We start from the raw sequence: 25520 nt of genomic DNA, 5'->3' as shown, positions 1-25520 counted from the left end.
TACTTAGGATCACTATGTGAACTGGTTAGCAGTCTTTACAGAATTACGTCTTTTCACACATGCAGACTATGCAGACTACAAATGAGCATTCAGAGGATGTCATGTGAGTTCTTATAAGAACAATCTTAGCATATAACATGTTTCTAAAAGTATATATGAACAAAGTTCAAGTTTCTCACTCATCATGTACTTTATGCTTTTCCAGATTAAGCTATGCCTATCTAATACCTTTAAAAGTACACAGAAAAGGGGCTGTAGAGATGGCTCAGCAGTTAAGAGCACTGACTGCTCTTGCAGAGGACCCGGGTTCAATTCCCAGCACCCATATGGTGGCTACGAACCATCCTTAACTCCAGTTCCAGGGGAATCCAAAGCCCTCTTCTGACCTCTGCGGCATGGCACAACATGGGTACACTCACATACATGCAGGCAATGCACTCATACACATTAAAAAAAAAGTACATAGAAAAATGAATGCTTGGAGCCAGTGAGAAGGTGAGAAGGTTGAGTAGGCAGGCACCCTTGCTGTCAAGCCTGATGACCTGTGTTCGACTCCTGGGGCTTACATGGTAGTGGCAGAAGCTATGTCCCATGGGTTGTCCTCTGACCTCCCCACCCATGTGGACACATGAGAAGAGATGCATATGAGTGCATATACACATTAAAAAAATGTAAATAAAATGATATGTTGCATATTTTTAAACAGGTTAAGATTTAGCTTACTTTTCTGTTTCTTGTCTGTTGGCTTCTTTTTCTTCTTCCTTTAACTGAAGTAAATGTTTCATATTTCCCAAATTATTTGACAACTGTGTGATTTCTTCTTTCAATTTGATTTCCTGTTCATTTAAATCTCTGGTGTTTTTTATGTGATCCTGGTAATTTGCTTGAAATTCCTTCAGGCTTTCTTCTAGTTTTAAGATAATAGATTCCTTTTCTAAAATGTCTTGCTCTAATTTGGTTAAGTGCTTACAATCATCTTTCTGAGTCTCTAACGTCATTTCAAGTTCCTTTATTTTTTCCTTATAGCTAGTAATACCTTGGGTAAGTTCTGAAAGAGCTTGCTTTCCTTCAACTACAAGTTGTACTTGAACTTCAAGACTATTGTTTTTTTCTTGCAGTTCCTCTTTTAGCTGCTGTATGAGACTTTCTCTTTCTTTTAGTTGGTCATCTTTCTTCTCACCTTCTCTCTCCTTTACTTTTAGTTCACTGTTTTCATCCTGATAGTCTTTTAGTTCCACCTGTAATTTTTCAATTTGCTGTTCCAGTTCCTGAATTTGGTGAGTTTTTCTGGATGAGGCCTTCACAATCTCCTTACATTCTTCCCAAATGGCTTCAATACTAGAATAGAAATAGCTTTCCCTATTGAGTTTCTGAATATGATAGTCTTCAACCCCATCACTTGACATCAAATTATTATATGAAACTTGTAGTGGTGGATCCAGCACATTAGCCTCCTTAGAACCATTTGATAGGTCCTGGAGACTGAGAGAATCAATGTTTGAGATCTGAGAAACTGAATCAAGTGAACGTAGTTCATCTATTTTTGTTTGCATTAATTTGATTTGTGCAACACTGTTCGTGATTCTTCTTGTAGCAGTTTCTATTTCCTTGGACAATTTCATGATCTTTTCCTCCTGTTCTTGATTTACACCTTTCTGCACATGTAAATCAGCAATTGCACGGTCATAATTTGACTGGATTTGTTGGACCTCTATATTTAGAGCTGAATTCTTTTCCTCAAAACAGCAAAGTTCCTGCTGTAAACTAACAACCTGTTTATTTAATTCTGCTTTTACCTTCTTCTCACTTTTGAGTTCATTCTCTGCACTAAGTAAAAGTGTTTTTAGCTCTTCATTATTTTCTTGTAAAATTCTAATGTCTTCCCCATCTTCTGAAATGGTCTCTTGCATTTCTTCACTTTTCTTTTGTTCTTTGGTGGTAAGTGGATTAGTAAGTCCTTTAAAAGCAAAATACTGGTATTACTGTTATTCTAATAAACCAATAAGAAAACGAAGAAGTTACCATATAAGCCAATATCCAAATACAAGAAACATCAAAGTAAAGTTTTAATGAAAAACTAAAAGGAACTGAAGAGATGGCTCAATGGTTAAGAGTAAACACTGGCTGCTACTGCAGATGACTCAGGTTATCTCACTTCCTAGCACTCACAGAGTGGATAACAATCACCAGTAACTCCAGTTCCAAGAGATCAGATGCCCGTTCCTGGCCATTACAGGCATTATATACATTCATTTTAAAGAGTATACCTCCAGATAAGACAGAGTTAACAAAAGCAGTCCAACGAAATAATAGCAACTACTTTTGGGTGGTATTAGCCAGCTATTTTTTTTCTAAATTATTTTTATGTGTATGTGTGTATTGCCTGCATGTATGTAAGTGCACCCATGTCGTGCAATGCCCACGGAGGTCAGAAGCGGTTGTCAAATCCCCTGTGACTGGAGTTACAGACAGTTGTTGCCTGCCATGTGGGTGCTGGGATTCGAACCTGGGTCTTCTACAAGAACAACTAGTGTTCTTAACCGCTGAGCCATCTCTCCAGCCCCTTAACCAGCTATTTCTATTTACTTTCTGAAACTTCCAGTATTCCGTCTTTAAATTTTACTCTATAAAACTTTCTCTATCGTCACATGAGACAATAAGACAGGGAATTACAGTCTAGGCAATAATATCCTAAAGAACAATATCAAAGTAAAATTATAGTGTGGATTTTACTATGTTAGTGATTTATAAATTGAGTACCTTAACGTTTTTCACAGCTAAAAGCACGGGAGAAATGGCTGAAATTCTCAGAAGTCGTATAAAACCAGAAGTTACATGATATAGCCTTACCTTTCACTAACTCATCAGTAAACTGCTGAATTCTGATTGTTTTCTTAAGTAGAAAATGGAAATAGTTCTAAACCACCTATCTCATAGTTGTGAAGATTAAGATGAACACTGTGCTTTAGATATGAACAGCTATTAGTAGAATCTGAAAAACTGTACAGAAGGGCTCAAATACTTAAAAATGAATTTAAGGCTTCTTTGAAGGCTCAATATCTACATTTCTAGAAAAAGGGTATCTCTCCTGCACCTTACTCTAAAGCTAGTGGTAAGAGGCTCAAATAAGAGGTTCAGTTTGTAAAGTACTTGTCATGCAAGCATGAGGACCTGAGTTTGATCCTTAGCACCCATATTAAACGCCTGATGACATGTGCTTGTAATCTAAGCACTGGGAAAGCAGAGACAGGAGCTCAGCTTTAGGTCTTTGGTATTTGATCCATTTGAAGCTGACATGTGTGCAAAGTTAGAGATAAGGATCTAATCCTACCCCTAACCTACTGCCTCAGCATACCCAGGACTAGGATCACAGCATGCACGATCATCCAGCTAACAATTTCACTTTCCTAAAAGCTTCCGAGCTTAATTTGGTAGTTTTCTTTATACTTCCAATTTATATTTTCCTAATTATTTCTCCGAGATTCAGAGTTTATTCTAAGGATTCCATTTACTCTGAAATAATAAGGATTTATACTTTTTCATTTTTTCATACAAATTTGTCCACTGATAGGTATTAAAAAAAAATTCCAACTTATGTAGTATTTTTCAGACTATCTTCTAGAATCTTAAAACCATCTTAAGTACATTTTTTTGTTTAGTAAATTTGACTCAAAACTGTTCAAATGAATAAAAAATGCAAATTGAAGAAAAGTATACAGATTTTGACAAAAATATGCACTCTATTTATGAAAGAGATTTTTACCTATCAAAAGCACTGAATCAGCGAACTATTAGACAAAATAATTAAAGCTCAGTATCTAAAACCTGATTCAAATAAATGACAGTTTTAAATATATACATCCTCTAGATAGTTTATAAAAATCTAAAATAGAAATCATAGTATTTAGCTTTTCTTCAGTGTTTTCCTTAGTCAAGTAACCCATTATTGCTTTCTTAAGAACTTCCTGGTAGCAGCTGAAATATTAGTACCTTTCTTTATTGGGGGTTCATCTTCAGGTTCATCTTCATTTAATCTTTTTCTTTCTGAACAGGTTTCAGGTCTGCTGTTCCTAGGTATTTCAATGGCTTCATTACAAGCTGATTTACTGTTGATTAAGGCTGTATGAGCCTAAAGCAAAACAATTAAAACTTATTCCCATATAGAAAACCACAATAAATGTTAACTATATATATGTGTATACACAAATACATTTTTTTTTTATATATAAAACCTCTCATCAGTGTGTTCTCAAATTTGATGAAACATTTTTGCAAGCTGTTTCTTAAACTTCACCTTAAGATAACTGATGGCTCTAGTGACTGAGTACCATTTGAAGATAACTAAAGAGTCCTAAGATCCATATACCAGACTGATCAACAAAGCAATGTCCAGTCTTTAAAAATAAAACAAAAAGAACAAAATGTGCTTTGAAAAGACAAAGCCACGCGTGGAACTGGCAAAAACTGTATCACACGCATACACACGTGCATGTACATACACTCATTTTTATTAATCTGTATAAGTCCACTCATCTAGCATAGTACTTAGTAGACAGCAGATGGTGTTTCTTACCTGAACAAAGTCATTTTTGTTTATCATCTTTATGTTTCCACCTTATTAGAGAGCATTTCTCTAAGATCAGATTCAAAAAGTCAGAAAACTAGAACATATCAAATACTTAAAGATTTCTATTGGAGTTAAGATGGAGAGTGAACTATCCCCGCAATATCAAAAGCCCATCCAGGCTAACATGCACCACAGTGGTACAAAGTTTGCCTAGGATGTGTAAGGTTCTGGGTTCCACCTTTAAAAACAAAACACCTCCTGCTCAGATAATTCAGAAAATGATGGTGGGTGCTGAGTAAGCTTTTCTGTTAAACTACAAAGGAGCCTGAGCAGTTGTTTGAGATGACACTCTTACATGTTCTGGTCATTAAAAGATACACAAAAGCGTTTTTAGACAAAGCAGACATGCTTGGCTATTAATTTACTCAGGATATCATGCTATTACTATATGTCTTAACACATACATATCAAAATTTTTTATTTTTAAATTTTTATTTTATGTGCATGAGTGTTTTGTCTGCATGTGTATAAGTGCACCTGTGCATGTAATGCCCATGGAGGCCAGAAGATTCCCATGGAACTGGAGTTACAGCTAGTTTGTTAGCTGCCATGTGAGTCCTAGAAACTGAATCCAGATCCTCTGTAAGAACAGTCAGTGATCTTAATGGCTGAGTCATCTCTCTAGCCCCCTTAAAAAATAATTTAATAGCTATAAGAAAAAAAAAAAAAGATTAGAGCTGGTGAGAAGGCTCAGCAGGTTAGGGCACTTGCCAAATCAGACCACATGACTTCAATCCCCAGGGCTCACTTGGTAGAACGAAAAGAACAACCCCTACAAATTGTCCTCTGACCGACACACACACACCGTGGCACACATGTGCCCATACTCACATACATGCAAACACAAGCACATACACACACACAATCATAAACACACACAATAAATAATTTTTAAAAGACAAATTTTATCCTCTCCTGAACCAAATGAATACGAAATTGCCTAAATTTGTATTTATGGAAGACTAAAAATCCTCAAGGACTTTAAAGGTAATAACATTCATATTTTTATTTTATTTTATTTTGGGGGGGGGTCTTTTGAGGCAGGGTCTCTCTGTAGCCCCAGCTAGCCTAGAATTCACTATGTAGACCAGGCTGGCCTTGAACTCAGATCAGCCCGAGCCTGCCTCTGCCTCTGGGGTACTGGGATTAAAGGCATGTGCCATCACACCCAGCCTTAAAGGTATATAACTCTTTAAAGAAAACATCCTTGTATTCAACTATGAACAAAAGCAATACATATAATAAAAACAGTGTTTAAGGAAAAATAATTCTACTTAATTTTATGTTTTAATTTCCTGGATCAGAACCATCTACCATTATCTAAGTACATCTAAGTTCTTTCTCCTCAGAGATCCCTTTCCAACTAGCAGAGGTGGAAACTTGCAGTGTTCTCACATTATTATCTCTGATATACAAAATATTGCTAGCACAGTGTGATAGGTGTTAGGTTCAGAGAGATCAAATGCCCTCTTTTAAGTTCGCATCAATTCATATTTATGCAATAATAAACTGATTTCAATGCCATGATAAGCAATTTACCCTTCCTAATCAAGTAAGTTTTAGATACATAACCAATTTAAATTATGTCACTTTGAACAAAAACATAAACTTCCTTATCTAATAAGCTACTTTATAAAGCTCTTATGCTACTTTAAAATAAATAAAAATTAAAAAGACGTGTGTTTGTACATTTGCCTGTGTAGGAAAGAGAAGCAGTACAGCAAATTAGTTAAGACGAAACTAGAACCAGTCTTGTTGGGTTTATACCTTAGCTCTTCCTACCTTTAAATACATCATCCTAGAAAAGTTATTTATCTCTATAAAAATGTTTTAACATAAGACAGGCATGGGGGCACAAGCCTGTAATCTTAGCACTTGAAAAGTGGAGGAAGGAAGGTCTTCCTAGTCCACATTCAGTTGGAGGTTAGTCTGGCCTACATGAACCCTGACTCAAATGAATAAACAAATAAATGACCCAGCTGCATGTGAGGTTTAAATGAGTTAATAATATAAAAACACTTAAAAGAATACCTGGAAGACTGGAAGACAGTACTCTATAAATATAAATATATATAAAGCAAACCAAAAAGTCAAATCAATCAACTTGATTTTCTGGGATTCCCCACCCCCCCTTAAATTAGGAAGATTATGAGGGCTTTATTTTCAATTTTACCTTGTTTAATATCATTTAATTTGTATATCTAGTACTATTTCCTTCTTTTTTTTTTTGGTTTTTTTTTTAGACAGAGTCTCCCTGTAGCCCCAGCTGGCCTAGAACTCACTATGTAGACCAGGCTGGCCTTGAACTCATGAGAGTTCTGCCTGGCTCTGCCTCCAGAACACTGGGATTAAAGGCGTATGCCACCACACCCAGCTAACTAGTATTATCTTCAATACCAAAATAAAGTATAAGAGGAGTTATCTAAAATCACTGCAATATCTGCAAAGTATGTTATTTTTGACTATTTACTTACTAGGTATGATATCCTGAATTAGATACACCTAATCATAATTAGGCCTTTTTTTTTTTTTTTTTTTTTTTTTTTTTTTTTTTTGAGTCTCCCTGTAGCCCCAGCTGTCCTGGAACTCACTAGGTAGACTAGGCTGGTCTTGAACTCACAGAGATAACGCCTGCCCCTGCCTCCCAAGTGCTGGGATTAAAGGCATGTGCCACCACGCCCAGCTATTTGGCTATTTTAAAGGATAAATTTAAATTAACAAGACCTGTGTCAGAGATGAAAAGGAGAGATAACAAGTTTTGAGCTTTCAATTCTCTTTACCTTCATATATACCTGCAATTTCACCAGACGTGGTGGCGCACGCCTTTAATCCCAGCACTTGGGAGGCAGAGGCAGACAGATCTCTGTGAGTTCAAGGCCAGTCTGGTCTACATAGTGAGTTCCAGGACAGCTGGGGCTACAGGGAGACCATCTCAAAAAGACCAAAGGGGGGGGGGGGATTACTTGCAAGTTCATGTTTAGACCTTCAGCATCAAATCCACCTATAACCACTACAGGGGATTATCTAATCTAAGGTTAACAATTCTTGGCTATCATCCAGAAACAGCCTCTGTTCACATGCTGTTCAATGTTTAGTCCACATCCCACATTTTTAAACAGTAATTTAAGACAAGCACTGTTTAATTCATCTAATCAACACCACACACTAGTAAAAGATTATAATGCTAAGCACTGAGAATTACTTCCAAAATTATCTATTATGAAAGCATGACAAAAGAACATAATCCCATTTGTATAAAGTGTTTAAAAAGTGTTAAGTCCTCAGTTCTGGATATCCAAGGGGATTGATTGTATATTACTTTCGCATTGCTGTGATAAATATCTGACATAAACAACTTGATGGGGAAAAGGTATAAGCTCCATACATGCATAAATCTCCTAAAAATGTTGAAAAATCTTTTCACTGACCATCACTGAAAAGTTCTACACAGAAGAAACTTATCCTTTTGAATGTTTATAAGATTTTTATTTTATTTTAATTGTGTGTGCACACACGTGTGTACAGGTGCCCCATAGAGACCAAAAGTACTGAATACAATACAGCTTAAGTTACTATCAGTTGTGAGCCACCTGATATGGGTCCTCTGAGGAGCAGTACCCCTGCTTAATACTGAGCCATCCCCCTAACCTTCAGTTTTTGATTTTTTTTTCTACCACCTTCATTTATTGTGGTTTTGACATTATTTTTGAAGTGTAGAGTCAGTCATATTCATGCTTCTTCATTTACTCATCAAATTTGATATCAAGACAAAAATAAAGTTTATATTACCTTACTAGATGCCTTGAATTCTTGAACCAATGAATCAGATTCTGAAAAGATAAAGAACATTAAGAAAAATCTGAGCATTCAAAAATACAGATCACTGAATAGCTGTGGAGGAAAAGGATTTTGATAGTACTAGAAGGTCTTAACACACATTAACTCAACTACAAGAGAATCATCCTTCAGAAAAAGTCACTTTCAAAACCCAAACTGATGTGTCAGATGCTAGTGCTAAGGATCAGAGCAGGTAGTGCTTTTCTGGCCCACTTCATGATGCAGAGGCACCATTGACTTGCTATTTTCTACCTATCCTCTTTCACACAGAAAAGTACAGAGCATTTTATCTCTCTTAAAACCTAGATGTCACAACCAACTCTGTATGTGTGCATGCACATGTGTATGTGTGTGTGTGTATTTTCTCCCTGTACAGATCATAAAGCATCAGTTTAACATACTATTTTAAACCACTCCACAAGAGTTGCCCCATCCCCAACTTTTAAACCTTGTGAGGAGCTCATAACCAAGGTAAAACAAAAAATTACCTCCTTTACAATTTCCTATATAATTTCTTATAAAGTTAAGGTTAGTTATTTCATCTCTGAGTTCTTTTCGGTTTTTTTGTTTTTGTTTTGAGAAATCTTCTCTAATAATACTGGGTAAAAAGTAAATGGATACCTTTTTCATCTTTATTTATTTTTATTTATTATGTGTCTGTGTGCATGTGTACCTATATGCATGTGGCAGCCAGAAGTCAACCTCAAGTGTCATTCCTTAGGCACTGTCTACCTTGTTGTTTTGTTTTGTTGTTTTGGTTGTGTTGTGTTGTGATGTTTTGTTTTGTTGTTTTGTTTTGTTCTGTAGGAAGACACAGTCTCTCACCAGCCTTGGACTGATTAAGCTAAGATGGTTGGCCAATGAGTTCCAGGGACCCATCTGTGTCCACCTTCCCAGCACTGGGATTACAAACACATGCCACCTTGCCCAGTTTTTATGTGTGGGGGTTTACAAGTAGTAACTGAGCTATCTGCCTAGCACTAAAAATAAGTATAGTAGTAAAGCACTAAAATAAGTAAAAATATTAAGGCATTTTCTGGCCCCTATGATAAACAAATTGCATAAAATTCTTATTTATACTCATCAACCACACTTTTTATATATTTATAATATCTATATAAGGGTAAAATACATGCACTTACCACTTCCTCTTTTTTTTAATTCTTCTTGGGCTTTAATTAATTCTTCCTTAGTTTTAGCTAACTCAGCTTTAACTTGGTTATACTTTAGTTGCAAACAAGCAATAGCTTCCTGGGAATCAGCAAGAGATGCAATGTGTAAGTGAGCAAGTTCAGCCTGTTTCTTAATATCAGTGACATCATCTTGAAGAGAATCAATAATATCTTCAAATCCTACATAATTACGTGCTTCCTAAAAATAGCAAAAGCCACATGTCTAACATTAACAGTGGGTCTCACCATTCATGTTGTAATACCTGATTTAAAGTTTTACAAACAGCAAAAACTCACAATTTAAAATTCCTTAAAATAAACTGTACAAGATACTATAGAGACTGCTCAGCAGTTAAGAGCACTAGTTACTCTTGCAAAGGACCCAGGCTTGGTTCCCAGCACCCACATGGTGACTAACTATTATTTGTAACTACGGTCCCAGGGGATCTGATGCTTTCTTCTGGCTTCCACAGCCATTGCATGCATGTGGTCCATGTACATGCTGACAAAAGACTTATACACATAATAAAAATAAAAATTTTGAATTGAACTACATGAAAATATCCTTAATTTATAATTTAGTTGTTCATTTTCTACTGTATAGAACATGAGGGCTATTCATAACTATATCATAAACTGTGGTAAGTCATTCAGAACAATTATGATTACCTAGTTCATGTATAGTAGCAATCACATAATGAGTCTTACATGGCTTTTTATAATAACCCAAGAAACTAGCCTCCATTCTCATGTGTCAGTCCACATCCCAAACCATGTGCAGGTCACAAAATGGTTTAACAGCGGGAACCTAGAGATCTTTGTTCAAGCCATTGAGTGTAGTAGCTGAGAAAACACGCTCACACACAGAAAAGCAAAACAAACACAACCACCAAACACAACCACCTCCAAAAGAGCTCGATCAGTTTCAGCTTCAGTGGAAGCAGCAGAAAATGATAACTTTTCACTGAGGTAAAAACTAGCATTTTTCTAGCAAAAGCAAGCCTTTATACACATACACACTTTGTTTTGATCAGAACAGTAAGTAAATGACCCCTTAAAGGTTTCTTTACATCTTTAATTTTTTTTTTATAAAATTGACATGTCTGAGAGGGGTATTCTATAATCCACAAAAGACTGCCCAAACAATGATTAAAGAAATATCAAATTTTAAATAAAAGCCACAGATATATAAGTTTTTCCAAATACAAAAGCTATATTAAACTTTTTTTGTGTGTCTGGCAAGGTAGCACATGCCTATGATCCACATATTCAGGAAGCTGAGGCAGGAGGATTTCAGACCTAGGCCAGCCTGGGCTATAGAGTAAAGGTGTCTCAAAAGAAAGCAAAACAAAAAAACACTACCTTTTTGTGCTTCAATGTCTAATACAATGTCTAATCTACACGTCTAATGACAACAAAGCCATATAACCTGTGTACACTTCAATAATTAACAGTTCTCATCATTGATGAGATACATTAAATCCTGGTACCAAAACCTCATTGGTTCTTTGGAATATCTGAGTCAACATACTTCAGTTTCAACTTTCATGGCACAAATTCTATCTGTTGGTTCATCTTGGGTGTCACATATTCCAATCAAATCCTTGAAGATTGCCAAACGACACTCAGCATTTTCTTCTAGTATCTCTCGTTCCTGAAGAAGTGTTTCCCTTCATAATGCAAAATTAATCTCATTAAGAAATGTAAAGGCAGTACTTTGTGATCTTATTTAAATTTTTATGACTAAATATATTACAGATTAAGAACAATTTAAATAATTTTGTGTAGTGTCTATTTTCAAGCCTGTAAGAATAATTCTCAGTCCTTATCAGGTCTTGAAAGAACTTACTTAAAATCAGCTTCCCGTTGAGCCCAAAATTGAGTAAACTCCTGGGTAACTTCCTCTCGAATTTTAAATTCCAAAGTTAACTTTTCTTTTTTTTCATTTATTAGTCTTTTTTTCAAGTCTTCTATTAAATCCAACAGTTTCTATAAATAAGTAAATATACTTCTTAGAAAAGAATAAGTATATTCTAAGAGAAATATATCAAAATGTTCAACTTAGTCAAAATGTTCAACTATAAACAACTATAAACATGTATCCTTTCTAATACTTAGTGCTAATAGTCTCACTGAAAATTATACATTTTTTGACTATTAACATGAAAAATCAAGTGTGCCTCTCCACATTTTAGAAACAGTCTTATCCAAAAAATAATAATTTAAAGACATAGACTTATGGTAGCAAATGTTTCACTGTTTAGCTAAAAAAAAAAAAAAAGTAAAGTAAAATTTGAGCATTTAATTAACCACTAGGAAATGCTCTGTAGAACTGTATATTTTATTTTGTTTTCTCTGTACAACTTCCTATGAATTTGGTAGCATCACATTTCCTAAATAGAGAAAATAAGGACCGGATTTGTAGTAAATGATAAGACTGGGCTTTAAAGTGCCCTGTTGGAAATAGAGAGATAGCTCAGTTGATGACCAAAGTTCAAGTCCCCAGACCTCATGTAAAGCCAAATGCAGCAGCACACATCTGGAATCTCACAGGCCAGCTAACTTGGCCTACACAACAATGAAAAGAAGATGTTGTCTCAAACAAAGTGGAAAGCAAGAATCAATACCCAAGGTTGTCATCTGACCACTACATGTGCGCTCTCTCTCTCTCACACATACACACACACACACACACACACACACACACACACACACACACACACGGTGTCCTATCAAAATTTGAAGGCCTAGTATAGGACACATTACAAACATCCACTTTCCAAAATGTCCAAGACATTATTATGTAAACTTATCTTTTCAGACTTCCTTAACTATGCAGGTGTAAATAACTCTATAGCCTTTGAAAACACATAATCATATGATATATACAATGAATGAATAAAGCAATTAACAATTAATATGGCCAATAAAGACTGATATTAAAATAAATTATAGTATTAGAAATATACCTTGGTATTCTTTAAAGTTTCTGATTTATGTTTCTGAAGAACAAATAAATCAATAAACTCTCTCGAAACTTATAGATTCTTCATTATAAGGTTATATTCAAATACAACCTTTATATTTGAAAATGATTCCATCATGAACTTACACTTAGTAAATGATTCTTTAACATAACCAATAATTATTTAATGTGGCCAATGTTCTGACTATAAGAATGGTCATCACCTTAGTATTTTTTGTGGCAGTAACAGTATTTAAATAAAGGAAAAGTGAAAAACCAACTCAATAGCCAAATTCAAGGTATTGGCTCAATTGCATGCTATTTTCATAAAGTAAACCACTGAATTTGGGGGACAGAAGGGTGCTAGAGGTCAAACCCAAGGTCCTGTACCTTGTATGTGCTAGGCCTGAGCTATGGAATGAAAATGTCTCAAGGAAAAAATTAATTGTTCACCTGAGTATTAAGTGATTTTTATACTCAAAGGATGTGTTCTCCCTTGTTTGTGGATCCTAGCACCAAATCCTTATCAACAAATATCCCACTCACCATCAAAGTAGCTTCTTTTTCAACACACAGAGATTATTACAGAGTTACACTACTAGTGACACACAAAGATTCTCTGTTAATTGCCCAAGCAAAAGTGGCACATCTAGGATGCAACCTCTACACCTAAGGCTCATGGAGCATAGAACAAGGGATGAAGAGAACACTAATGCATCTTTCAGTTCTCATCAATGAAGCTTCCTCATACAACAGAGGGCCAGGAAAACAAAAGGCCACAAATGGCCAAAATGAAGAGACTAAGGGTCTGCAGAATACGGGTTCTTGTACAGGATTCCTGGGTCCACCCCCCCAGGGCTCAGGGACCATTGTGGAAGAGGGGGAAGAAAGATTATAAAAGCCAGAGAGGAGGTCCATGACCAAATGGCAATAGTCCTACAGGTGCCTGGGACCCTTCTCATACAAACCTACAGCAATGGTGTCAGCATGCACAAGACCCACGCAAACTTAGGCTGACAAAAAACCCAGCACAGAACTGTGGAAATAAACAGCAAGCCCCAATCTTAGTGGAAGAATTATTGGTAGCTGATCATGGCTGGGTGAGGAAGAGCTGATCTTCTTGAAGAGGGACACTCTAGATAGGCGACTAAACCCTAGTGGATAAACTTGCACTGAAGGATATCTCGGGACACTAACTGTACATAATAGACCTTAATTCAAATGACAGAATGTATGAACTCCAGTTGGGGGAGGAGGTATGGGAGGGTCCCAAAGGGGAAGGGGGGAGGGAGTATAAAGATTATTTTATGTATAAAACACACAAAACTTCAATAAAAATTTTTTAAGAGACTTTTTCCCTACCTGTGGGCATAAACCATAATAAACTCACATAAGAGACTTTTATACTTAAATATACCATAATTATATGATACTTTTATCATTTTGACTACCACATACATTTCCACTGCTTAAAGTAGTAAGAATAGGGCTGGGGAGATGGCTCATAGGTTAAAAGCACTTACTGTGCTCTTATAGAAGACCTGGGTTTGGTTCCCAGAACACATGTGGCAGCTAACAATGATCTATAACTCATTCCTTAAGATTCTACACTCTCGTCTGGCCTCCATGGTCATTGCATGCACTTGGAACATTTACATATATGCAGACAAAACACTCATGTACATAAAACAGAGAAATAAGTTATACAAATAATGTAAAGGTTACAATTCAATTTAATGCATGAACACTATGTAGATATAGTTTAAAAGAACAACTATTAAATCTTCTGTATTTAATAAGCAATAAGATGTTGTTGAAGAAATACAACCACTGGGGGCCAGCAAGATGGCTCAGCGGGTAAAGGTGCTTGCCACTAAGCCTGACAACCTGAGTTCTGAGTTCAGTCTCCAGAACCCAAATAGTAAGAGAGAGAACCAACTCTTGAAGTTGTCCTCTGACTTCACATGCATGTGGCTGTTACTCCACAGATAATATGCTTTAACAAAAAAGAGAGATCTGGAACATACTACACCTTAATGAAATAAGCAAGCCATTTCCAGATATTGTGTGTCTCCTACACTGAAGTAATGAGAAATTCCGAACTTTTAGGCTTACATGAAGGGTTAAACCTAAATCATGATGGACAATTCATATGGACCAGGACTGGAGGAATTTTATAGGACAAACTGCCTCTTTTTTTTCTAAAGTCGATGCTAGAAGGTAAGAAGTTATAAACCTCCACCCCAAACTAAGGAACTAGAGAAGGCTTCTGAGGGAAAGTCAGTTTTCTCTAAGAGTGTGGCCCTAGTAAGCCAATCAAGCTCGAGGTATCATATAGCCTCACACCCAGAAGCACATTAGCACAAATTAAGAGTTGATTAGGGAATGGGTAGATTAGGGGTAGATCTGGGAAGAGTTAAGGGGTGAGCGGGAAGTGTATATGATCAAACTACATAGTATAAAATCCTCAAAGAATAAAAATAATTTGTTTAAAAAAAATAAAAATATCATTTATAATCATGTACCTGAACTTTGAAAGAGTACAGATAAAATGAAAGGTGTATGTATTCATATACTCCAAACAATTAGCCAATCTATGTGAAAGGTAAATGAATCTTTATTATACTTGTCTTTCCGTAGGTTTGAAATTTTTCAAAAACTAAACAAGATATAAAAACCTCAGCACACTGTTAGGAACAAACTGTAAGTGTGTAGTGTCTATAGGTCCAACTCCATAGGTGTCTCAGACTGTTAAGATTGTGTGAGCCCAGGTAGCAAGACCTCATCTAAAAAACAAAAAAAGTAAAAATTAAAAAAGCAGGGGCAGAGGATAGGGGAGGTGACTGGAGATGGCTCAGTGGGTAAAAAAGAGCACTAGCAGTACAATCGTAGGAGCTTGAGTTCAGATCACAAGCACCCAAGCACAGAATGTATCTGTAAATCCCAGCATTGGTAAGAAGAGACAGGCAGGTCCCTGGAGCTACATGGATAGCCAGTCTAGCTGAGCTTGGAAGCTCCAAGTTCAGTCAGTGAAAGACCCTGCCTCAAAAACTACAGTGGAATTGGGCATGGTGCAGAGGCCAGTCTGGTCTATACAGTGAGTCCAGGCCAGCTGAGGCTACAAGGAGATCCTATCTCAAAAGATAAAAAAATAAAACCCAACAAAAAAAAATGATGGTAGCACATGCCTTTAAACCCAGTGTTCACGAAGCAGAAGCAGATGTATCTCTGTGAGATTGAGACCACCCTGGTTTACATAATGATTTCCAGGCCAGCTAGGGACTCAGAGAGACCCTGCCTCTGAAAATCAATTAATTTATTAATAATTAATTAATAAGGTGGAGGAACTAGCAAGATAGTTCAGTAGGTAAAGGAGCTTTCTGTGCAAGTCTGACACCCTGAGTTCAATCCCTGGAACCCATGTAAAGGTAAAAGGAAAGAATCGACTTTACAAAGTAGTCCTGACTACCATGGCATGTGCACCTGAACACACACACACACACACACACACACACACACACACACACACACACAAATCTAAAAAAACAAAACAGGTGTTGAGTAACTGAAGAAGATACCTGACATTGACCTCTGGCCTCCACACACGCACACACAAAAACGGGGAGTGGGCCTCAAGAATTAAACCTAACTTCAGAAAAGTAAAACCAGGCATAGAAACAGAAGTTTGTAATACATACCCTGTGTTCATGGCTTTTGAACACCTTACATTCCTCTAATGTTTTATCCACACCTTCATCACTAAGACCAGTTTCCATATTTTGTGTTTCTTCAGTTTTATCTAAATCCTCAACCAAATCTTCATCTTCAACCAGATCTTCCAGACTATTTTCCCATGCAACAGTGGTTCTTTTTATATTTAACATTTTATTATCCAAAGTATTATCTAGTGATACATCTTGAGAAGATTTGATGAGTTCAAAAGATTTTTCTTGAGAAGAATTTAAAATATCTGGGACATAAACCTGTTAAAAATATCCAATTTGGCTTTTATAACAGTAAGGCAAGAACCGTTACTATTTTAATTAATTCATTTATTTACTTAGAGACAAGGCCTCACTATGCAGCTCTACCTCCTGAGTCTTTGGACCCTAGGCCACTACACCCAGCCTACAATTTAAATGTTAAAGCTATGCAGGCATACACAGAAAAAGGAATTAGCACCCTTATATCAACTTTCTGATAAGAAACCAGATGATGGCAGAGGGGACAATTCATTCCAATGATATTCATTAATGTTCATAATTAATACTTAGTACTAAATATTATGTTACTCCTTTCAAGGACAGCTTTCAATTTTTTCCCCATGTCTTTCTACTTGGCTAAATACATTTTTATGTTCAAATATTTCCTAGGCTTAGAGTAATATACACAAAATATTATTTATTTCAAAGTAACTTCTTAGCCAGGCAAGGTGACATACCATGGGCCTGTATTCTAGCCCTCAGGAGGCAAAGGTAGGGGGATTGCTGCAATTTCTAGCCCAGGTTAAGCTACAGAGACCCTATCTCAAAAAATAAAAAGCCAAGCAAAACAAAACAAAAAACCCAAACACTTTATCAAGGAAAAATTCTAATAAGAAATGTTTCATTAAATTTGCAGAAATCCAAATATATTTACCTTTTGTGCAATGGCTGAGAACTTCAATACATTGAGCGTTTCATCATAGGCAAAACAACACTGACTGACATTGACAATCATACATATTTTCCCTTTACCATTGAAAAAGCTTTGAAAATAGTGGGTCAATTTACTTTCCCGGAAAGGCACATGCTGTTGATACCTATGGGATAATTTTGAAAACAGTAAATGAAAATAAATTGTATGTCAGGCTAGGAACACAGCTCAGTATCAGAGCACTTGCCTAGCATGTGCCAGGCTCTGGAATTCTCCTCAGTACAGTCCATCATGCAGGGAGGCATCCCAGCAGAGGTGGTTGGAGTAGGAGAAGCTAAGCTCTCACATCTTCAAGCAGGTACAGGAAGCAGAGCAGGACTGGAGATCTGGCAAGGCTTAAGAACTCTCTAAGCCCGCCCTCAATGACGTGCTTCCTCCATGCATGGCCACACTTTATAAGACCTCCCAAAACAGTGCCACCAGGTGGGGAGAAAATGTTCAAATACTTGGAGCCTATGGGGGACATTCACATTAAACCACCACATAGACTTAATTAAGTTTTCCCTCCCTTGTAATAATTTTTCTCTGTTTTCTTTAAATGATACTGCTATGAATAATACTAATGATAACCAACTGGCCAAAACGTTTAAAAACAAACAAAAATCTTAAATTAACTGCGTTGTATTCCCTAGAATACAGCAATTATACATTACATATCATAAAATATCATAATTGGCAGGGTGAGGGCTAATCTATCTTTTAATCAGTCCAAAATGATGATAACAAAAATCTATCACATCTACAAGAAAACACACAATGTATTTCTTTAAGAATAAACTGGTTTTAGGGCTCAGGTTATAGCTCAGTTGACAGAGTGCTTGCCTAGCATGCAAAAAGCGGGGGTTTAATCTCAAACTGCATAAAATAGGCATGGTGGTACATGTCTGTACCCAACACTTAGGAGAAGCAGGAGGCCTAGAGGTTCAGGGTTATTCTCAAGTACACAGTGAGTTAAAGGCAGACCTAGGTTACTCAAGACTGTCTCAGAAACAAATGGGAAAAAAGTAATTTTAGATACTAAACCAGCATATAAAAGATTTGTTTCATCAGCTATGGAAAATAATCAATACACTGTCTCAGAAACTTACATAAGAAACAGGTTTTCTAAAAATTGCATTCTTTAAAAAGCAAGGTTAAAACTTTAAGGATTTTAATACTTATGCTTTATAACACTTACTTTGACTTTTCACTGTTCTTCAGAACATTTATACATTTTCCAAGAGTCAATAAAGAAGTATTAATATTCCCAGCCTCTCTTAACCTTTCACCTTCATTTTGTGTCCTCATGCTTCGTTCTGAACCAGCAAGATCACATAAAGATAATCTAAATCAACCAAAAATACAGTTACTGTAAAATTCTTTAAAATATTTTAAAATAACTACAATTTAAAGAATGTTCAACTTACTCACTGACTCTAACTACACGAGGCATTTCAGAATCTTCGATCTGTAAGATTCTAATAGTGAATATGCTGTGACTAAAAGACATAACACAAAGATCAGATATTATCATTCCATTTTTAATTTCCACATCGAAATAGGAGATCCAGGCATCTAAATGGACTTTTTTTTGCATATATCCACTACTGCTACATTTTGCAAAGTTGTCATTTATACATGCCCAACTGTCTGAAATCATCTAGCCATCTAGCATTTGCCAAACCCCAAATCTCTCATACATTCTCCACTTGATGAATTCCATTTCTATTAATGAAATTATTTATAATAAAGATTCAATATTCAGCTACTTGGGCAAAAGAATCAAAAGTTCAAGGCCAGTCTTGGCTACTGAGTGAGATCAAGGGCAGCCTGAGCAATTTAGTGAGATTCTGTTTAAAAATAAAAAGGGGCTAGAGAAATGGCTCAGCGGTTAAGAATACTGGCTGCTCATGCAGAGGACCTGGGTTCGGTTGCCAGCACCCATATGGTGGCTGATAGCCTTCCAAAACTCCAGGGAATCTGACACCCTCTTCTGACTTCCACGGGCGCAACACAACACAGGTACACATACATACATGCAAGCAATACTCATACACATAAACAATAATAAAAATTTTAAAAAGTAAAAAGATAGAAGGGGATAGATGTAAATCAATGCTAGAGAGCTTGCCTGGCATCAGTGAGACTCTGGGGTCAATCCCCAATACTGTGGGTAGGGGGGGATACTGAACAATCTTTTTGTAGAGATCACATTAGTAATGAAAAGGCTGTTGTGTATATAGCAACCTTCTTTGAAAATTTACCTAAAGCAAAATATAGATTTTTTTCCTCTATACAGACTGATGTAGATTTCATACAATCCCAAGCCCAACTCAGTATAGAGATAAAGCTTTTCCTTCTTTAAGAGAAAGTATTTTAAACATCTCACTGCTGAAGGTTTTTCTTTGTCTCCCATTCCCTAATTCTTATCAAAAACATCCTTCTTAACCCCCTCAGATTATGGCCTTGGGGTAAGACAGAGAAAAGGCCACTATTGTTGGCAACTAGGAAAATGATCTAGCACAGACATAAGAGAAGAATAAAAATACATCAAGAGACTTCCTACAAATTAGGAAACCTAATGTTCAGATAAGAAATTACCTGTCTGGTTTAGATCTACAAAAGATTGTTATGCCTATAAATTCACTTAGCATCAGAGAACCTACTGTACACCTCAATCTAAAATTAGTTAGATTTACAGTTACCAAGGACACTGTGGGTGTTTCAGAATTGCTCCCTAGGGCTCACTACTTACCTTCTACTAGAAGCGTTGTTCAGTTTTGTGAAGGCAACACTCTGGTGCTTTACTCCAAGTTTTAAAAGTCTATATGCTTCTTTGGAATCAGATACTTGAATCCATTGTAGATCTTTAAAAAGTAAAGATACATACCACTTTATAAAATGTAGACTTTGTACAGTGTAAGTTTTTAAAGTTTTGTATTTATTTGTCTTTTGTGCATGAATGTTTTGCCTGCAGGTACGTAAGTGCACCCATGGATGCAATGCCCATGGAGATTAGAAGAGGAAATGGGATCCATTAGATCTGGAGTTACAGATGGTTGATAGCCACCATGTGGGTGCTAGGAACTAGACCAGTGTCCTCTGCAAGAGCAGCCAGTGCTCTTAACAGCTGAACCATCTTTCCAGCTCCAATATAATTCTCTTAAATGTATTTTCCTAGTAACATATAACAAAATCTTTCTGCTAATCATACATAGAAATGAAAGTCAAAAGAGCTATTCCATGTTACACAAGAAATATAAAATATGGGACTATAATGATGTTTTAGTATTTAAGTTATACCAAACACACAAAGTAAATGTTCTGGCATAGAGTCTGCCAGATGGAAGATTAAAATCATACAAATTCATTTGACATTCAGAAAAAAATAAGAGTATAAATGAAACTACAAAATTAGCTATGTATGAGCCACTGTAAGTTCTAATTCATTAGTGAATCATTAAACCAGTATTTTTGGTGACACTTAGCATTTTGTGAAATGAAATGGACATATGAGCATTGCAGTACATTCCCTAAAGTAAGTACAACTAAAAAAATTTGAGCTGTGAACAGTATACATGCATATAAACTTCTATAAGTACTGGATTAAGATGTTATAATGTGTATTTCCTACTATAACAGTTTTAAAAGGTTGGAAAAACACATAAAGACTAGTAACATTTCACAGATCCAAAATTTGGACAGTTTTAAAAGCAAAATAATTATTAACAATTACAGCATTTTATCACCAAGAACTAAGTACCACCAAAGCAAATACAATCAATACCAAAGTAGACCATTTTATATTCAAGTGTAATAAACATAACAAAATTTATTTCCAGAGTATAAACTCTCAGTTTATTGATGTCAATAATGAGTATCAAATTTTTGAACTTCCTATTTGCCTATGGATATCACACAACTTCAAACTGAACTTAGAAACATTAAAATTAAAATATTCACTAGTATACCTTTTATGAAAGAATAGCCCTTTATATCTTGGGAAAGGCGCAGCATCTTTCTCTTTTGGAGCTTAGACGACAGAGGAACAAACAAGTCATAAATACATTCATTGTAAATCTCAAAGAAAGAAACCCACACAGAAAATTTTATATTATTGTCCATATTCAAGTTAGCTTGTTCACAACGTTTCATGGATTCTTCAAACTCTGGGATGGTCAAAGAGTTTGTTAAACTTCCTGTAACAACAACAAAAAAGGCATAAAATTAAGCACTTGACTAGAAATGAGACAGAAATAGCTTTAGACTTGAAAACTTAGGTATCCTTAATCTTTTTATCATCTATGTTAAACCAAAGCTTGGTTTCTTTTCATCTTCCTTTGGAAGAGATGCTACTGAGCCAAATAGAAATTAAAGGCAAGGGACAAAGAAAAAATAAGAGCCATTCTTGAATGCACTATTAAAGTTATAAAGAGAGAAAATGACATCTGCAATATTTAATCTAAATGAAACTTTACAGCTACTGATAATTCATACAGTCAGGTATCACTGTGCAGGTACTGCACAATTAAAGAAATTAAAAATTAAAAACTCTCAAATGTATTTCTCAAATGTGAAAAAGGAAACCTTACCACAAAGAATATCATAACTGTCATTATGAATAGTAACCTAAAAAGAAAAAAAACAATTTTTGTTAAGGTTAAATAACCAAGATATTATCTATCCAAATAAGCCACCAACCAATTCACAACCTTCCAATCATTTAATTCAATGACTCATGTTTAATTTTTATCCTAGTTAAATAATGGCATCTTATAAGAAGAAATATGGCAAGCTAAAGTATTAACCAAGAATATCATGATGTATTATACCTGCCAGTCAGAAATAACTACTGCAAATATATACATTCCTCTTTAATTCTTTTCTCTACACTTAATTTATATTCTAAAAGTCTTCCACCTATACTTAAAAATTACTTACAAATATTTGATGGCTGTTTAACAGAATGGATATAAAATGACCTAATTCTTCCTTTATTATTATGCATTTGGTTATTTACAAAAATTTACTGATAAAAATAATGCCATAATAAACACCTTACTATTGGGGCTGGAGAGATGGCTCAGCGGTTAAGAGCACTGGCTTTCTTGCAGCGGACCCAGCCTCAGTTATAGCACATACACAGAGGATAACAAACTTCCAGAACGCCAGATCCCAAGGCTCCAGGGCTCAGCAGTTAAGAGCACTGGCTTTCTTGCAGAGGACCCGAGTTCAGTTACAGCACATACACAGTAGATAACAACCTTCCAGAACGCCAGATCCCAAGAATCCAATGCCCTTCTCAGGCCTCCACATGCACTGCACTACGGTGCACTTATAATACATCCAGGCAAAACACTCATATACATAAAATGAAAATAAAATTTTAAAACAAACATTTTAAAAAATGTATTGAAGCCAGGCATGGTGGCGCACACCTTTAATCCCAGCACTTGGGAGGCAGAGGCAGGCGGATCTTTGTGAGTTGGAGGTCAGCCTGGTCTACATAGCGAGTTCCAGGAAAGCTGGGGCTACAGGGAGACACTGTCTCAAAAAGACAAAAAAAAAATTTTAAAAAAATGTATTGAACAAATTAATATTGAAAAACAAATGGAGGGAGCCAATGAGATGGCTCAGCAGGTAAAAATCTTTGCCACATAAGCCAAACAATTTGATATTGATCCTCGACACCCTAGTAGAAGGAGAGAACCAATTCCCTAAAGCTGTTCTGACTTTTCACATGTGTACAGTCACAATTCATCCACAAACACACACACACACACACACACACACAAAATATACAAATAAATAAATAAAATTATTTTTAAAAGAAAAAATAAGCAAGAGGAAAGTAATAATCTGGAAAATTTATAAGCCATATAAGAACCTAACTTTTTAGTAGGGATTGAACTCAGTGTCTCCTACACACCATGCAATTACTTTACCATAAAGCTAATTATGGCTTATTGAACAAGTTCTTATCAATAAGTCAAATGGCAAAGAACATATTCGAAAATTCACAGCAAAAATTCTAAGATGCACTATCTATCTCATTTATAATTAAAGAAACATAAATGAAGGCTGAGACTGTTGTTCAAATGACTATCCACAAACAAGTAAATATCTACCAGGCCAGCCAGGTATAGGGGTACCTGCTTGTAATTCCAACAATTGGGAGGTTGAGGCCAGAAGATTAAGAGTCTGGGGCCAGCCTAGGGTAAAGAATGAGATTCTGTGCCCCCTCCCCAAAGAACTTTTAAAAAGTGCTCACTGTTAACCTCAGTTTGTAGAAAGTAACAGGAAATATGTTTGAAATAGATTGCTTTCTCACTGAAGCAGTTTATAATAGTTCATCAATATGAAATTAGTTTTTTAAAATGAATTTTTAAAACAGGAAACAAGCTAATCTAACAGATAAACAGCTACAAATGATTTAAAGTGTAAGAGATTTTAGACAAGATAATGACAAACTCTTTCTTGAAATTTTTTTATTTATTATTTTTATTTTATGTGTATGAGTGTATTGCCTGCATGTATGTAAGTGTACCCATGTCATGCAATGCCCGCAGAGGACAGAAGAGACGGCTGGATCCCCTGGAACTGGAGTTAGTTGCCATGTGGGTGTTGGGATTTGAACCCAGGTCTTCTGCAAGAACAGTCAGTGTTCTTAACCGTTAGACCATCTCTCCAGCCCCAAAAGACTAAGTCATTTTTTAAAATATAGTAAAATTTTCTTTTTGTTTAAAAGGGAAAAAAACTTCCATTCTACATATAACAAAGAGAAAGTGAGTGCTTCCCTAGCATGCATGAAACTGTGGATCAAATAACCAGCATCAGAAAAAGAAAATGTGAAGATACTTAAAAATGTATATGAAAGCTGGGCATGGTGGTGCACGCCTTTAATACCAGCACTCAGGAGGCAGAGACAGGCGGATCTCTGTAAGTTGAAGGCCAGCCTGGTCTACATAGTGAGTTCCAGGACAGCAGGGGCTACAGGGAGACCCTGTCTCAAAAAGACCAAAAAATAAAAATTAAAATTAAAAAAAAAAATAGTAATTTCATGAATATGTTTAAAAGTATAATGCTAATTTTAGAGATAGCAAAAAACATTTCAGTACGATTTATAATTATACTGTTTATTGCTATCTGTTGCCTTCCTTAAATTAATAAATTTGAAGAGTCACTCAAAGCCAGGTGGCCCTGGCAAAGAGATGGGCATGCCCTCCCTCAGGACAACCCAGAGCCCTAATAACTCCAAGTATACGTGTAGGTTTTGATAAAACAGTGATTTTGCTGATAGGTGAGCAGTGGAGAGAAATACCACTTTGCCACACTGTAAATTACTAAATTTTTTCAAAATTAGAAAAGGGTTGGAGTCCCAGCACAGCCATTAAAGGCTCAGGCTTATAACCAAAAAGACAAAAACAAACCAACAAACAAAAAATCACCATGACCAAAAACAGATTACAATACAGGCTGAACCAATCCTAAAAGTTTCTTGAAAATTTATGATTTTCTAAGGAGACAGAGGCAAGCAATCACTGTGAGATGAAGCCAGCCTGGTCTACACAGCAAGTTCTAGGTCAGTCAGGTCTAAAGAGAGACCCTGTCTTTAAAAAAGAATCATGATTTATATATTTCACATACTAAAATCCTTGTGTACCTCTTTAATTTGTCGCAGTAGTACACTTTTGCTAGCGCCTTCTTCTTTTTCTTGCTCTGATGACAACCGTACATATTCTCTACATCTATGTGGCTTAAAGTTCATCTTGGTGTATAGTCTTTCCTGAAGACTATCAAATAGGACATTCAAAGTTCTAGGCAGAATGCCAATATTTTCTTCCGTACCTACAAAAGAAGAGTATGAAAGAGGTAACCTTCCCGGATTAACAAAGCTCCTTTTGTACTATCAATAGGAAAAGGTCATAAAGGAAAAATCCAAGGAGTTAAGGAATTATTTGGTTTTCTATCACTTAAGTGTTTATTGTATTATCAACACATTTTGATGCAAAAGCCTGAAATTTTATATTCAAATCAGGCCCTAATGTGAAGATTTCCTATCACCCATAGTCACAAACTATAAAAGCAAAATGAAATACAAAGTGACATTTATTCTTTGCTTAATTCTCTATATCATATCTTAATTTTCTCAACATTTACTCTATATCTGTAAAACAATTTTACATGTAAATCAAATAAATATGAATTAAAAGCCATCAGCTATATTTCAATATGTTACTTTTAA

At 35.8% G+C, this 25520-nt stretch overlaps 1 protein-coding gene across 3 annotated transcripts in view; it reads right to left on the bottom strand.

The window, feature by feature from the left end:
- The window catches only part of Kif20b (kinesin family member 20B), an 80728-nt gene that overhangs the window by 42988 nt on the left and 12220 nt on the right, over nt 1-25520 (bottom strand). For 2 of the 3 annotated variants that reach the window (XM_008849592.3, XM_008849593.3), the window contains exons 6-19: nt 24939-25123; nt 21868-21904; nt 21247-21474; nt 20031-20142; nt 18703-18774; nt 18474-18620; nt 17240-17402; nt 16300-16584; nt 11486-11625; nt 11168-11306; nt 9607-9835; nt 8417-8457; nt 3991-4129; nt 724-1957 (exon numbers count right to left, since the gene is read on the bottom strand). In XM_008849592.3, the coding sequence (XP_008847814.1) occupies nt 724-1957; nt 3991-4129; nt 8417-8457; nt 9607-9835; nt 11168-11306; nt 11486-11625; nt 16300-16584; nt 17240-17402; nt 18474-18620; nt 18703-18774; nt 20031-20142; nt 21247-21474; nt 21868-21904; nt 24939-25123 (3151 nt within the window). The remainder of the gene's footprint in view (nt 1-723; nt 1958-3990; nt 4130-8416; nt 8458-9606; nt 9836-11167; nt 11307-11485; nt 11626-16299; nt 16585-17239; nt 17403-18473; nt 18621-18702; nt 18775-20030; nt 20143-21246; nt 21475-21867; nt 21905-24938; nt 25124-25520) is intronic. The other variant, XM_008849594.3, reaches the window with a different exon arrangement.

This window comes from Nannospalax galili, unplaced genomic scaffold (assembly GCF_000622305.1).
Source record: "Nannospalax galili isolate Female #2095 unplaced genomic scaffold, S.galili_v1.0 scaffold384, whole genome shotgun sequence".
Taxonomy (NCBI): domain Eukaryota; kingdom Metazoa; phylum Chordata; class Mammalia; order Rodentia; family Spalacidae; genus Nannospalax; species Nannospalax galili.
This window is presented reverse-complemented; position numbering and strand designations above follow the sequence as displayed.